Source organism: Equus caballus, chromosome 28 (assembly GCF_041296265.1).
Source record: "Equus caballus isolate H_3958 breed thoroughbred chromosome 28, TB-T2T, whole genome shotgun sequence".
In the NCBI taxonomy this organism is placed as follows: domain Eukaryota; kingdom Metazoa; phylum Chordata; class Mammalia; order Perissodactyla; family Equidae; genus Equus; species Equus caballus.
This window is the reverse complement of record NC_091711.1, coordinates 33,023,554-33,039,921: the sequence shown is the minus strand read 5'-3', so window position 1 is coordinate 33,039,921 and position 16,368 is coordinate 33,023,554. Positions and strand designations below refer to the sequence as shown.

General features: G+C 35.4%; 1 protein-coding gene across 2 annotated transcripts in view; it reads right to left on the bottom strand.

The window, feature by feature from the left end:
- Nucleotides 1–16,368, bottom strand: part of HCFC2 (host cell factor C2) — a 58,240-nt gene that overhangs the window by 16,215 nt on the left and 25,657 nt on the right. Inside the window, exons 10-15 of one of the 2 annotated variants that reach the window (XM_023631485.2) lie at nucleotides 13,750–13,927; nucleotides 10,131–10,334; nucleotides 9,488–9,561; nucleotides 7,451–7,588; nucleotides 5,842–6,027; nucleotides 4,932–5,217 (exon numbers count right to left, since the gene is read on the bottom strand). In XM_023631485.2, coding sequence (XP_023487253.1) covers nucleotides 4,932–5,217; nucleotides 5,842–6,027; nucleotides 7,451–7,588; nucleotides 9,488–9,561; nucleotides 10,131–10,334; nucleotides 13,750–13,927 — 1,066 coding nt within the window. Of the gene's footprint in view, nucleotides 1–1,651; nucleotides 5,218–5,841; nucleotides 6,028–7,450; nucleotides 7,589–9,487; nucleotides 9,562–10,130; nucleotides 10,335–13,749; nucleotides 13,928–16,368 lie in introns of those variants that run through there. The other variant, XM_023631486.2, reaches the window with a different exon arrangement.

Sequence of the window (16,368 nt, the reverse complement as noted above, 5' to 3'; positions counted from 1 at the left end):
TAGAAATCTATTTTGATGGAGGCTGGTATCCCTGGATTTTATAGCCTTTTCTTTCTTCATTTGGTTTACAGAATGTATTGTTTCTCCCCAGAATGTTGTACTTCATGTTTTTCCAGGCATGATAAAAAAAACTTTTCCTGAGTTACAGAAATGTACAAGGACTCCCAACTATAACTGGGAAACACGGAAGGAAGGTGTGCCAATGTCACCTTGTTTTCTAGTAGTGTGAGAATCATCTATCCTATAAGCTCAGAGGTGACAGCAGTGACCTGACTTGGCATGTAACAGAATTAACAAATTCCAGTGTGGTTCTAATGCTGGTATTCCACGTCCTCCAGCAGCTCTCTGTGCTTAAATAGGTAGGGAGTTTTTTCTAATGTCAGACAACTGCCTATGGCTTTCCTATATGGATGCCAGAGAGATTAACTCTGGAAATATTTTTAGCTCATTTTCTCGATCATCCAACGTTAAAAATCATAATCCAGCAATGTCCACTGATTTTACTAAATGCTCAGATCTTTTGAGATCAAAGACTTCCTCTTGAGATCTATACATACCTATATTAAATCCCTTTTAGCCTAGTAAATATGTGACACATCCCTTATTTATCCCAGAATTTCTCTTAGGAATCCAAGTAATAGCAGGGTAGGTTAAGATAAAGCTGGAGTTTGTATTTCCTCCAGAGGCTTAGTAAATCTGCTAAAATCTCTTTCCCTTTCAAAGCTTCCCTCCCAAGTTGACCCCAATTCGAAAGGGGGGAATGAGAGTATGGAGATATGTAAAGGTGACAATTTTCTTTAGTCATTTACTAAAATATTTAAGTCCCAGCTAACTGGCTGATATGGAAGAGATAAAAAGACCCAGTCTCCGCGTCAAGGACTAGCATCTGGCAGAGGGAGAGCAACAATGCTAACAAGTAAGGGCCCAAAACTTTTAGGCTGCTGTGACAGAAGATTTAACAAAGGACGGTGGGACACAAGAAGAAGGGGTCAAATCTACCCGGAAACGGAGTATGTCAGGAAAAGCTTCATAAGATTGGCAACATTTGACCTGAATCTTGAAAAACAGAATTGAGAGAGGTGAGAGTGGAAAACGGGACTGCAGGCAAGAGGAGGAACATAAAGAAAGATTGAGAGCATGGTATCACAGAAACTAAAAATGCGAAAGTGTCAAGGGGGTAGTTAAAAGTGTCAAATGACAAGATTAAGTACAACGAAAGAATTCACTGGATTTGGGAAATGGGAAGTTATCTGTGACCTTTGCTAGAGCCATTTTGATGGAGTAGCAGGATAAAAGTCTGGCTGCTGTGAGTTAAAATGTGTGAAAAGCATAAAGAAAAAAGTTAAGTGTAAACAGAAGACAAAGAAGAGGTGACAAGTTTAGACTGTTTCTTGGAGCCATTTGCCTTTTTACTTTCAAGTGAACGAGTTCAGCTAAAATAAGGCTTAGATAGGCTTTACATATCTATAAGAAAATGACTCCCAAAAAGAACCAACTAATTTAAAAACAAGTTTTTAGACACAATCCATTCTTTATGAGACTGCCTATATTATTTTAAGCAAATGATATAAAATCAACATTTCTACAGATTTACTCGGCCATCATTAATTTTTCTTTTATGTAGTTCAAAATAAATAACACCTGTAATTGCTTATGGTAGAAAAGGTGCTTTATTTTACATATCATTGGTACACAATACATAAAACTGCCTAAAATCAGTCTTGGAAAACATAACTGTTAGTTATACCTTAAATGGTCAAAGACCAAGTCTAGTTTGCAACCTACTTCATTTTATGATCAGATGACTACAATAATTTTAAATACTAATAATCTCTTCATATCCAATGTTATAAATGATTTTTATGCTGTAAGTGCTGCAATTTTTAAAAATAAAAATATCTTCAATAATAGTAGACCATATCTCTAACCAGAACCAACCTTGGCTAGTCTACAAGTCTTTGAAATAATGGATCATCTGTTTCACCTTCTTACAGATGATTATATTTATGCAACTGGGTTAGGGAGCAGGGGGCCTCATACATGCAGTCAGATTATTTCCGTTTTTTTTAAAATGCAGATAAAAGTGAGTTTATAATATCCTATTTCTAGTTAAATTGCCAAAACAGTTTACTAAACTAAAATGAAGCCAATACAATATTTCAGAAAACATAATTCTAAGAGCATGCAACATTAAAATATTTTCACTATATACGTGAACCAAAGGTGCAGAGCCAGGAAGAGGACTGTGGCCCAAAGGCTTGTCCAACTGAACTGCTTGTTCAGCTCGGAGGAGTAAACGCACTTTAACTCAGTGTAAGTCCTCGTATGAAAGGCGCCTGCATGGCACAGCCACTACTACTCAAATGGATCTTCACTTAGAAAATGTGCAACTCATAAGAAGCTGAATGCGCTCCTCTTGTTACTCACCCATATCCATTCCATTCATGAACACACAGCTCAAAGATGTCTTATTAACTATTAACATCAAAGCCACAGAGATTTCTCAGTGGCATCTTTCAGTCACCAATCTTGTCATAGAGATAAATGTGACTAGTGCTTAATGTACAAATGCCAAAAAATAATAACAGAATCTGGGCTAATTCTCAAAGCAAAAGCATTTGTTATTTTAACAAATCCCTCAGTATAGAAAGACTGCCTTTCTCTCTAGAAAATGAGACACATGTTAGAATCACAGGTTCATATTTACCTCCTGGTCTAGAACAGTAGAGGCATTTAAGCAAAGTAAACTAAACCAAATACTGAATAGTATAAATGTACACACTCAAATATTCTATTCTTTGCTTAAAGTCAACTTATTCCTTGTCATTAAAAGAAGTGCTTCAAGATGCAAATTTTTAATTAACTCAGAGAATAAGGGGTTAAAAGCCAGATCTTCTTCTCATAAAGCAAATGGATCATTAAAATAATTGGACTTGAAACATATACTCACTATAACTTTCCATTCTTGTTCTTTTTATAACTAAACACACACATATACAACAAACTCTAGCATTTAATATGTGCAAAACTGCTTACTATTTATTTTAACTTTGGTTATTAAGTATTTGTTTATCCTATATCAGACATATTATGGAAGCTATAAAAATGATTACACACATCATAATGAGGTAAGTTAAAATTCTACTAGTGCAAAAAGCAAGCATATGCTGAAAGCAAAGCATATGAGTTAAACAAACGCAGAACGAAGCTCTCACCAAGGGAGGTGCTGGGATGACAAACCAGAGAAGCTCCTTGTAAACATTGTTGTAAAGTACACATTGAAAGATTAAAGATTCATAAAGCCACAAAAAAGATATTCTAACAACACCATAGTAGTGCATTTATTTTACCTTTAGAGTTTGGAAATCACTCATTACGTGTCTAACAGTTTGCATATTTTCTTCAAGAGAAACTTAATTAGTGAGACACATTAATTACAAATACTGTAGTATAAAAACCCCAGTTCTTTACAAAAATTATATATTAAAATATTCTATACACTTTAAATTAGTAACTGGAACATACATATATATCAATTCTGCACAGTTAAATCCATCTTTGCTGGGAGTATTATACATGAAGTTTGAGGACATAGCTACTCAGTCAACCTAAACTGGCATAAGGTTACACGGTATAAAAAAGATAGGCCTGTGCTCCTGCAGTTACTGCAGCTCTTAGTTTGAAATATCTTTTCTGCAATTATTGCTCTGGATATTCATTCCAGATTTGAATAGGCAGCGGAACCATGGACTTCCTAAAAGGTTGAAAACAAGTTACCTGTAGCAGAGTATCTATAATGCCTATCTGCATCTTTAAGGTTGTAATGGAACCTGAGTATGCTGTCTAATGCTTATATTTCAGTTGTAAAAAAGTTTATACAATTTCGAGGTAAAAACAATGCAAAAATAAAACATTTAGAGCATTTACAAAAATCTTACAAATGGTTAAAACACTATTTCAAAACCTGTGTCCTGTTAAGGTGCTTCTTTCTTTCTGCAGTAAGGAGGACATATACTTTAATTTTGAGTTTTAAATTATGAACATTTTAATTTCAGCAAAAGCTAAGTTAGAGCCATTAAGACACATGTTAAAATGTTCAGGGATATATTTCACTTCTGATGAAAATACAGGATTTTAGTGCCAAAAGGGACCTTAAAGGTAAAGTCTTTTAACTCCCTCATCTATTAATGAGGAAATTGAGGGCCAGATAAGTTAAGTGCTTTGCCAAAAATATATTTGAACATATCAGCCTGGTCTGAATTAAGAAAATCTATTACTCCTTTTGTATTTTGCCATGATTCTTGGAAACTAATAAAAATTTTAAAGTAGAATTTCTGAACTTTGCTCTTTCTTTTTTAATTTAAGCTCTGTGCTAACTGTAGATAAACAAAGAAATGAATCAAACGGCTACTAAAATCAGTATCACAAATATTATCCAGTAGAAGACAATTGCTAGAGGACCACTGCTCATGTGGAATAAAGAGGGAGTACTCAAAGACAGGGCCTTTACAACGTAGAGAACATTGCTATATACGACAGCACAGTGTACAGCAGCCAGTTACTAGAATCATCTCAATAACTCTAGGGTGACTGAGTTACATGGCCTTTATAAAAGATATTGGAGTAACAAAGCCTTCTAGTTTTTATCTTAACTTTACTATTTTCCTTTATAAAAGAGCTATAACTGTAAGGAAGAATCCATATACTAATTTTCAGAGTCTTTTCTTCTTTTCTATTTTTATTTGGATCTAGAATTGAGCAAATACATTTTAAGAACAACTTACAAACTCAAATTCATAACTGTTAGAAATACAGTCAGAGAACACTCTCTTAAATGACAAATCTTCATAACCAGTTACTAATAAATAATCATCATCACAATAGCTTCAGTGAAAAAAAAAATCAATTTAAAGGTGCTTTTTTATTGTTACCTTGAAGCCATCGAACTTGTGTAGCTGGTCCATACCCCTTTTCATTCTTTGCTGATATCCTGAACACAATGGCAGGCCGGGATGTATAATCAATATGTGCATTTGCAAGTTGCCCAGCAGTTACTATACACGAAGTCTTAAGACCACAATAAATCCTCATAAACACAAGCTGACTTGGATTATCTTGAATTTGTGCTGTGCGGATAGCCAAGTAGGCTGAATATTCCAAAATATTTCCAGAAGGTGAAGTTGGAGGTTCCCAGGAAAGATGGATACCTTCAACATTCTTGAAGAGAAGGGGGAAAAAACAGGTAAAGGTTCTGAAGTTTTCTCTAATATCACGTATTATGTTGAATCTATCTTTAGAACATAAAATGCTGCTTTCCGCTAAAGTAATCACATTAGATGTTAGAACTTTCATTGTTGATTTTTAAAAAGCTACCTTAATTGGATCTATAATATTCAATTTATGCCCACTTTTCAAAAACATAACTAGGCTTAAATGTCTGCCAGTACTATCCCAAGAAAGGGATTTTTCTTACCTGAAAGCAGACCTTTTCTTCTCTAAGGAGGGGCAAGACCTTAGGATAAAATAGAATCCAATTTCATGTGTTCTATTAAAAGTCTCCAGCGCAAACTTTGGTTGCATAACAAGAACAACATTAATATTAAGAAGCATACTAGATTTCCCTGACTTTCTGAAATTTGGACGCTATAACTCTGCTTGAAATTTGGTCCTTAAAAATATCATGAGTGATTAACAAAAAATATTTTTTTTAACTTTTAATCCACTCCTTTTATGTATCTCTCATTTCATCGGGCAGTAACAGGAATCTCTAAACTGACAGTCCTACTTCATGTACAAAGTTTCAGTAACTTAAATCACCGAGTCTTGAACCCAACATCTCACCTTTGAAATTCGGACTGCAGAAGGAGCTCCAGGAAAACCAGGAATACAAGTTTTAAATTCACTGATTTTGCTGAAAGGGCCTATTCCACAACCATTGATGGCAGCAACCCTGAATCTGTATCCTGTGCCTGGAACAAGATCTTGTTTCTTAAGTAAACTGTAGTCAGGTACGTCTGCATTTCCTATCTAAAATGTAATATATGCAAAAGTCAAAGAAAAGGTGCAATTAATTATTTTTTCATTAAACAACAAAACTTTTAAAGAATGAATTACGTTATAAAGTTCTAGTTCATGTTTACTTATTTCCTTCTTTCACACATGGAATGAACCCTCCAGTACAAAAGAAACTAAGTCAATAAATTAAGTGATTCTCATACAGAAGTAAAGTGCCCTTTCCAGTTGAGAATCACTGATTTCAAAAAGAAATATAAGGGTATTCTGCACATGACGAGTACAAAGGTAGCAAAAAATTCACAACTATCTCGTCTCCACGTAAACTTAACTTGGAGTAGAAATCTCTGAAGATTTACAGCCAAATAGTTTAGCCAGGAACAACACCCTTTGCACACAGGCAAGCAAGCCTGACAGAAAAGGAGTGACTAGTATGTAGTATAGAGCATTTTAAAATCAATTTAATTTAAAATCAATATTCAGCAGATATTACATATTCTCCGAGACTGAGTCTCAGAGAGGTTAAACAAGGACTTGTCCAAGGCCACAGTGTTGAGTGCTGAGATTAACAATTCAAACCCAGCTTTACTGGCTCTAAATTTTATGCCCTTTTTTCTCTTTGGGAAACACCAGCAGCTACTAGGCCCTTAGCTACAGATATTTCCTTATATATGTAATCAAACTACAGAGAGAATTTTCATTAGGCATAATACCAACAAATTATTAACCAGGACTTCTATTTTTGTCAATAATTGGAATAATTCACTATGAAAAAGAGGGACACCAGCAGTAATATTCTTAGAGAAACTAAAATATAATGATAAATGACATATTCTCCATTTGTGCAGATCTTTGGGAGATTCAAACTGAGTATCTATTTCCTTGGCAATTCCCTCTCTGAAAATTCTCTATTACACAAACAAATTAGTTCAGTAGGCTTTGGAGCTGTTATCTATTTCATAATTCTTACAGGGTTAATGTCTCCTTTATATATACGAGGTCCTCTTTAAGGGGCTTCAGAATTTAGGAAAAATTAGATTGTAGTCAATGGCCTATAGGGGCTTTTACATTTTTTAAATTGTGAAATCAGGAATAAAAAAGTTCTTGGTAAGAAAAAAATGTTCCATTCTCTAAACACACCAGGTAACAAAATTACAGATATTTCAAAAAACTACTTATCTGTATTGGCCAGACTACATTATTTATGACTCAAAATCCAGCCCAGTGATCGTATAAGATTTTTCAAATGACCTGCTTGTGATATATTCTATAAAAAGAGCCTTAAAAAGAATACAAGATAACTAGGTATATAGAACTCTCAATTACAGATTGTGAACAGATTGCAATTTCACTCATTCAAACGACCTGAATCAAAGTTATATAAGAAAAATCTCCTTCTGGAGGCTGTAACTCAGTGTAGAAATCCTTCAATAGCTACCTTTGAGATGCTTTGCTTCCCTTTTGGCAGCAAATAAAACTGGCTCACCAAAGCTGTATTATTTTTAAAAATTCCTACATCACACCACTGTCGTTCTCCTGCTTTCATTGTGGCCAGTGGATTTGACGGAGTTTCTTTCTAATTTCAGAGACAGAAAAATTTATGAAGACTCTTATTGAACATACACGAAATTTCAAGATTTAATAAATCCATGCAGTGATCTACAAGTAGGTATATGGCTAAACACCACAACATTAATAGCTCATAAGTAAATAGACTCTTAACAGATTAGGTCAACTGACAGTGAAACAGGGAGGCCAATTCAAACAGAGGGAGTGACAGGCATTCTCCAAGTCAGTAGCTCTGTACTATCAACCTAGCTGGAGTTAGCATGCTTTCCAATCAGTGATATGTTAAAATACCAGCTGTTTTATAGAACACTGTCATTTCAGAGACTCTCTCGGAAAAGATAATCCCTTTAGTGTAACATTACGAATTGCTCCAAAAGGAGCAAATAAGGAAAAATTCATTCCAAGCTGGCTTATTTCTAGATTCAAAAACAACTAGCAGAAATTCAGTGACGTTTGCACTTGAAATACCTGTGATTCTCCAAACCTAAAAGGAGAAAAAATGTTCAAAACTAAAATGCAATTTGACCATACTTTAGTATATACTAAAGGGGAGCAGATTAAACAATTTTACATTTTTTACCTTGCTTTAACACAAATAACTTCCTCTACCTTAAGCTACTTTTAGTGATAAGTGAATTATACTTATGCCTGGAACTAACCTTTTTAAGCCATCTTCTTTATAATTGAGACACTGTTTCCAGAAGCTCAAAACAAATGTGCACTTCAGTTATTTATTTCTGTCTTAAATATATAACAGTAGAGGTACATGCTTATAATTCACATTATTTGTTATTTAGGCTATCACACATGACAAAGTGAGCTAACTAGAGTCTTTAAGGTTTAAAAAAAGGAATAGGTTTAAACTTGTTTTCATTTTAAAAACTCTCTTCCACAACTTTTATAAAACAACTGGCTCCAACTAAAATAACAAATACCATTCTGGCTGACGCACTGCGAAACAAATTTAAGAGAAAAAAGTTCATTTTAATAATTCTTCTCTGAGAAGAGTCTAAGAACAGTAGGACTTAACATTCTGGAAAGGTGACAGCTGATGAAGGTATCTATATGATCAAAATCCATAAAATCACGATTGAAAGAAAACTAAAACTACAGTCAATTCTAGAAGATTCTAAAAGGTAAATATTAGGTCAAATTAAAACTCTTGCTCATAGCAATAAAGTTGAAATCAATGATAAATTGAAAAGTATATGCACACACACACACGTATTATCCTTATATCTATCTAATTAAGACAATCTTGGCATACTTGTGAGGCATATTCCTAGCATTTTAAGCTTGGTGCCATGCAGACCAATTCCGGCCTCCCATAAAACAACCTAATGTCAGAGATTATTGGGCTACCCCTACAGGTATATCTAACTCAATATTGCCATATTCTGTTGCTCTTCTACTAAGTAGCTAGCAATAGAACCATTCAAGTTTTATGTTCCATAATATGTCCTTTTATTTTTTAAACCACTAATGAAATTTACACATATATGTACACTCACATATTTCTGATTATGAAAGTAATACATTTCATTACAGAAAAATGTTGAAAGCATAAAGAAGTAAGAATTATCTGTGGCCCAACAACCTGGAGAAAGTTATCTAGCATTTAGTTTGGACGTGTGTGGACTCATGGGAGAGTGTGAATTTATCTGTTGTGTGTATTTTTTAATAAAATTGGGGCCACAATACATACATATATTATTTTTTATCCAGCTTTTTTCACTTAACATCAGACTGTGAACATTTTCCTCTTCAACCCCTCATTTCTCAACCTATGTCAAATCCTTAATAGAGGACACCCAAGAATCTTTTCATAAATTTACGTTGAAGTTGCTCAGCATTTAAAGCGTACTTAACCGTCTGGAAACACGTCATTTCCAGGTCATATACTTACAGAAAATGGCATTGCTGCAGCATGCACCTCTACACGGCTGATCTTAGTTGCAGGCAGTGCACACGTTTCATCAACTAAAAATTAAACAATTCATCAGATGAGACTTACATAATCATTTATCAAACAGACATGTTAAAATATAATTTGTAAATATACAAAAAACAGCCAGCGGGAGAAAACCACAACAATTAGAAATATGGACCCTCTAACTCAAACTAATTGACAAAGTTCGTTTTTCAAGGGTTTGATAACTAGGTTAGAACTTCAGAGAAAGTTTACCAAAGATGAAACACAATTCCTATTGCAAAAGAATAAAATGAGAATTTACAAAATCAGAAATCATTCAAGCTGAGAGAATTGTTACTCCATAGTCTAGAACTAATCTTTTCTAAGGAAAAAAAAATTTGCTGATTATATTCACTGTAGGAAAGATACATTCTGATTGTACTTCAGTGTGTGCTGATTTAACTATTGTATGAAAGGCAGCAAAGAGTATATTTATAATGATTTTAATTGAAATGCTTTATCTGTTTATATATGATTCAATCCAAGATGAAATACAATTCCCATCTAAAACAAATAAGTTTGATGAATTTATATACAAAAATGGTTCAAAATACAGTATGTGAAACACATTTCAAACCTTCAGATTTGGTACTGAATGTTGTTAGTGAAGTTTCATCTTTAACAACTGCCCCATTTGTACTGGATGATTCAGTTTTAATGGTCTGCTGGGTTACCATAGTTTGTGCGCTGGAAACAGTACTGGATACAGAAGTTTCAGGGATTACTGTTCTTAAGTCCAGGCAACTACTTAGAACACCTATATTTGCTGATGTGTGAGGACCTAAAATTAAATGGAAAATAGCAAATATTAACATAATACCTACAGATAATTGTTTTCTCTTATAGTTCTTGTCATACAATACCTCATATTTTTAATTTTAAAATCATAAATGTGAGCACTGCAAATGTCATTAATATGAATTAGGCACAAAATGTTTAGAAAAATTAAGTGCATTAGATTCATAATGGATGTCCACTTCTCAGCTCCTTCTTCTATTCTAAGCAGTGAATCACTGTTCTCGAACTCTACTAAATCATAGATCAAATGGCCTTGCCTTCCATTTTAGAGGAAAAAAACAGAGGTCATCAGACATGAACACCATCAATTTTCTGCCTCCTTCTGCCCTAAACTAGAAACGTATTGACGATTGTACCTTCCTCTCTGTCTTCTCTTCCACTTCAGAGGATAAGCTGACCTCTCTCCAAAGGAAGTTTAATCTATCCTCCTGTGCTCTTGCTCCCTTCCTTCCTCCATATTTTGGGAACTTCTTTCATCAATCTTCCTCTCTTTCCAGGGTTTTCAGATTATTCTTCTTCAGCAGTTTTTGGCCCTCAGTCCATAAACGTTATCAAGTCTCTCAATCAAACACACACACAACTTCCTTGACCCCACAGGTCTTCTCCAGTTACCATCTCCTCTTGCTAATTCCCTTCAGAGCAGTCTACTTCCTTGACCTCCCCAAATTTGGTTGCTAGCACACAGTACTCTAATGAAACAGCTCTGGCAAACGTCAATGATTTCTACGGGAAACTTTTCCATTTTCATCTCCTTGACTTCTCCGTAGTGTAAGCAATGCTGACCACATACTTCTTTTTGAAGCTGTTTCTTTCTATAACTTTATATTCATTCATTCCACAAAACTGAAGACATACTATCCACCAGACATTGTGCTTGTTTCCATTACAGTGAAATAAGGCAGGCATGGTTCATCCCTCATGAACTTATAGTCATGTGGTAGAGAGAGGCATGCATATACAATAAATGTATAGTCACAAACTGTGATGCCCACTACAGAGGAAGAAAATACACCACCAATCTTTTAAGTTCTTTCCCTAACCTAGGAACTCCTTTTCAATCTCTTTAGATGGATTCTCTTCTTCAAATGACTCTTCAAATGCAGGTGTTCCTAAGCCCTTTCTTTTCTCCCGTCACATATTTTCCCTGTGCTTTAATTACTATTCACAAATCATACATCTCTCAAATAGCTATGTCCGAGGCACTGTGCCAGGTGCTGGGAACCTAGCAGTGAACAAATGAGACAAGGTCCCTGCTCTTGTGAGCTGACATTTTAGATACCTTGAGCATCTAAATTTATACTTCCAGCCAAGAACTGTCTCCTAGACTCCAGACCTAAGTACGCAACTGCCTGTTAGAAACCTTTACCAGGGCCGGCCCAGTGGCACAGTGGTTAAGTTCGCACGTTCTGCCTCTCGGTGGCCCAGAGTTCGCGGGTTCAGATCCTGGGTGCAGACATGGCACCACTTAGCAAAAGCCATGCTGTGGTAGGCGTCCCACATATAAAGTAGAGGAAGATGGGCATGGATGTCAGCTCAGGGCCAGTCTTCCTCAGGAAAAAAAAGAGGAGGATTGGCAGCAGTTAGCTCAGGGCTAAGCTTCCTCAAAAAAAAAAAAAAGAAAAAAAAAAAGAAACCTTTACCATATGTTCCTCAAGTGCCTCAAAAACAATAAGTTCAAAGTTGAACCCATCTTTTTCCCAAATCTGTTCTTCCTCCTATATTTTCTATCTTGATGATGAGTATCATTATCTATCAAATGTCTAACCCCAAAAACTGGGAGTCAAGTTCAACTGATTTTTATTTCCCATATCCAACCAATTTCCAAGTCTAATAGATGTTACTATCTAAAAGTCTCTGGGGGCTGGCACAGTGGTGCAGTGATTAAGTTTCCACACTCTGCTTCAGCAGCCTGGGATTTGCAGGTTCGGATCCTGGATGTGGACCTGCACATTACTTATCAAGCCATGCTGTGGTGGCATCCCACATACAAAAGAGAGGAAGACTGCAATGGATGTTAGCTCAGGGCCAATCTTCCTCACACACACAAAAAAGTCTCTGAAATGATGCATTCTCTCCTCTCCAACCCACCTACTGCTTTAGTCTCTATACCTTTCTTAGAGTCCTAAAAGGACCCTCTAACACATCTCCCAATCATTTCCTACTATAGTTCTTACTGATGGTGAGGCTAGAGTGTCCTTTCCAAAAGAAAAGAAAAGAAAAGCTAATCATGTTGCTCTTCCCCTTCTGAAACATACCAGCTACGACAACCTGCAGAGACAAAGCCCAGCCTCCTCTCAGTGACCTGAGACTGGGGAGCCACTCATTCACACATTTAAATGTCCATGGTGTGCCAGAATCTGTCACCGTGCAACCACTCTGGTTTTCCCACTTGCCTAGTGTTAATTTTATCTAGACTGCCTTACAATGTAGGATTTAGAGTGTATTAAGGTTCAGAAATCTCAAAGCTCATATTTGTTTTCAAGAGCATAAACTTTTTTAAAAGACAGACATGGCAAACCACTATAGTAAAGAACTTAAACTGAGGTCCAGGACCAAGCTTTTATAATTTTGACCAAATGATTCCCTTACATCAGCAAATTAATTTAAAAAGTGCTTTCCTCTTCCACAAGTAATGAAATGAGAAAAATTATATGAAGTTATTTTCCTTGAATATTTTTCTACCATGGATTCATAAAAAATGGAAATAAAAAGAACAGTTCATCTGGTTAAGTTTGAATCATTGAAGAGGAATTAGATTTACATCATCTGTCATGACTTTTTCCAAGTTAAAAATAAAGCTACATGTTCCTATGTCAGGGATATATCAGAATGAGATTAATAACTTAGATACTGAAATCAGAGGCATTGTATATCTCAAATGACATGAGAATAGTCAAATAACTTACTTTAAGCATAAGGATCACCAAATTACAAGCTATCCCATGAATGCAATGGGCTAATCAACAGTTCTCATAAATAGATTATCTTTCTGAGGATAATTCAATTACTTGCTAAACAAATGTTTACTAAGTGATGACTATTTATCAGGCAGGATCTGGATGCTGGGGAAATAAAGGTGAACAAGATAGATAAAAATCCCTGCCCAAAATAAATCTAGGAAAATAGAACAATGAGACAGTGACACTGACACACTAGCCAATCTCAAACGTCACATAAGAGCTTGCCTCATTTAGATTCCACAGCTTATAACAAATTATTACTATTCGGGTAAGTGCTTGCTTGGTGTCTTGACATCACTCTACCTACGGTCAATATGGTAGGTATATTATTATTTTGAAAATGGACCAAGACCATATAACAATTACTTTTGCAAGACTCTAAAATTCCCCACTATTATTATAAAAAACTTCAGCTTTGTTTAAAATACCATCATATACCTTCAGTTTTCCTTATCATATCCACCACACAACTATTATGATTAGAAGCATTAGTTGCCAAAGATGAATGTAAAATGGCATTAGAATCAGCTGATGCTTTGAGATCCAGTTTGTTTTTCACGGAAGTTCCTTTCATAGCTGCATGTTCAGTTTTCGCACTGTGCATTGTATCATTGATCTGTAAGAAATAAAATAGTTTTTGTAACAAGCAATGTTCGAAGAGAAATACATATAAAAAAATAATTTACAACTTAAAATGCAAAATAATTTACAATTTAAATGCTTCTTAAAATAAGTTTATCAAAATATAAAACAGTTTAAATTATATTCTTAATTTGTATAGAATTATTCTTTACATTTTACAATAGTTTAAGAAAACAATTTCTTTTTACTTAATCTCCATTCTCAAAAGGCCAGTTCTGAAGGGGAAAGGGAGGGTATATTTTGAGGGAAAAAATCTACATTTTTATAAGTGGTAGTTGGTATTCAAGTAAAAATGTATGTAGCATAGGAGACTATCAAAGCTATTGAGTTTAACATTCTGGTCAAATCTTCTTAACAAGGTCAGACATGTATACTAAAGATCTGATGACTCCTAAAAGCAAAATCTCATTTATATGAAACCTTCAAGCAAATAAATTATTCTGTATGACTGAATTTTCCATAGAGATATCAAGATTTAATACAAATACATATAACTATTCTTTACTATTAAACATTTTAGAAGGAATCTTCCTAATTACATTTTTCTTTGTCTTCTTAGATACACCACAACGAACACATTTAAATTTTTTGATAATTCAAGTCATCAATGTTCACATTCAGATATTCAGTTCAGTTATTATACAGTAATACCTATAGGTCTACTGAGCCATAAAAGGGATTTGGCTTCATTCAAATACCCCAATATTGTTGCTCCTTTTTAGGTACCTATTTTTTGTTACTTTTCTGTCTCCACCTTTATTGTCAATTATAACGATATTGTCAATTATAATCTCTCATGGCTCTACGGATACTTGTCCATAACATGCTCTGTACTTCTAACTGATGCTGATAGTGCTACTGTTAATAAATGATGATGACAGCTTCAACTATTAGGGAGCATTACACTATGTGACAGGCACTGTGCTACATATTAATAAAATCTGTATTTCATTTAATCTTCAGAAGAATTCTATAAGTTGGATAATACGACCCCAGCTTACAGATGAAAAAATGAGACTCAGAGATCTCAAATAATACACCCACAGTTAGGTAAACAGTAAGTAGCAGAACTAGAATTTGACCATGTTATACTGTCTCTAATGTGCTCTTTGCTTAAAAAGAGCAGTATCAGATATCCAGTCTAACTAGAACTGGTCAAATGAGAATAAATAAACCCTGAGTTTTTGGTTAAACATAGCAGATTAAATACATGTTTCAGGAGATTGCTCCAAAAATACAACTCAAATGATCGTAAAGGAATAAACAAAAGTATAAAGGTATAACTTATAAGGAAAAAGAGAATGAGAGAAGAGACAACAGTAGGTAAGAAGATATAAAGCAGAAAAAGCTGAAAGCTAAGAGTCTGCAGGCAGAAAGTCACTAAGAGGCAAACCATTTGTGCCAGAGTCCAGAAAGGCTTGGGACTGGAGACATCAGATTCTTTGGAGCCGGAGGTGCAGAGTGCAAGTAAACGCTCACCATACGCAAGACTGTGTAAAAAGTGGCTTTCGCCCCAGCTCGGCTCTTCCAGTACACAAAGCCAAACAAATTCCTCTCCCTCATTCTAATCAAAGATGGAAAATAGGTAGAAAGGCTGAAATGTGAGGCTCTGGACTGTGGTGCAGTGTCCTTCAGGTGTGGGTGGAGGAGAGGCACCCATTCTGAAAATGCAGATTAAGAGAAAGTCTGCATGCTGAACAGAGAGACTATTCACCCCCACACTCCCTCACTAAGCTCTGAGAATACTAACAGCCAGGCTTATAACCAACCCTTAGGCAAGAGGCTGGAGAATTCTCAGGGGAAACTCACTGGTCCAAGAGAAAAGACCCACAGATACTGATACTTGTGGGTCCCCACCCAATCACCCTCATTAAGGTACACTAATCAACAAGCCATGCCCATACGCATAGCCCTTCTGCTATGGTCTGAATGTTTGCGTCCCCCACAAATTCATATGTTGAAATTTAATCCCCAAGGTGATGGTGTTAGGAGGTAGGGCCTTTGGCTGGTGATTAGTACCCTTATCAAAAATGGCCCAAGAAAGCTCCCTTGCCCCTTGCACCAAGTGGCGATATAATGAGAAGTCAGCAATCTGCAACCTGGAAGAGTGGTCTCACTAGAACTTGACCATGCTGGCACCCTGATCTCAGACTTCCAGCCTCCAGAAGTATGAGAAGTAAATTTCTGTTGCTTAAAAGCCACCCAGTCTGTGGTATTTTGTTACAGCAGCCTGGATGGACTAAGACATCTGACAAGCTCCTTTTTAATGCCTCACTTTAAACATGAAAGGACAGGCAAGCATCACCAGACATTTGATGACAGCCTCTAACAGGAAAGTCTGAGACCAAAGAAAATTTTTAAAAAAGGAACTTGAAAAAAAGAAATATTGCTGAGAGCAGAATACAACTCCAAATT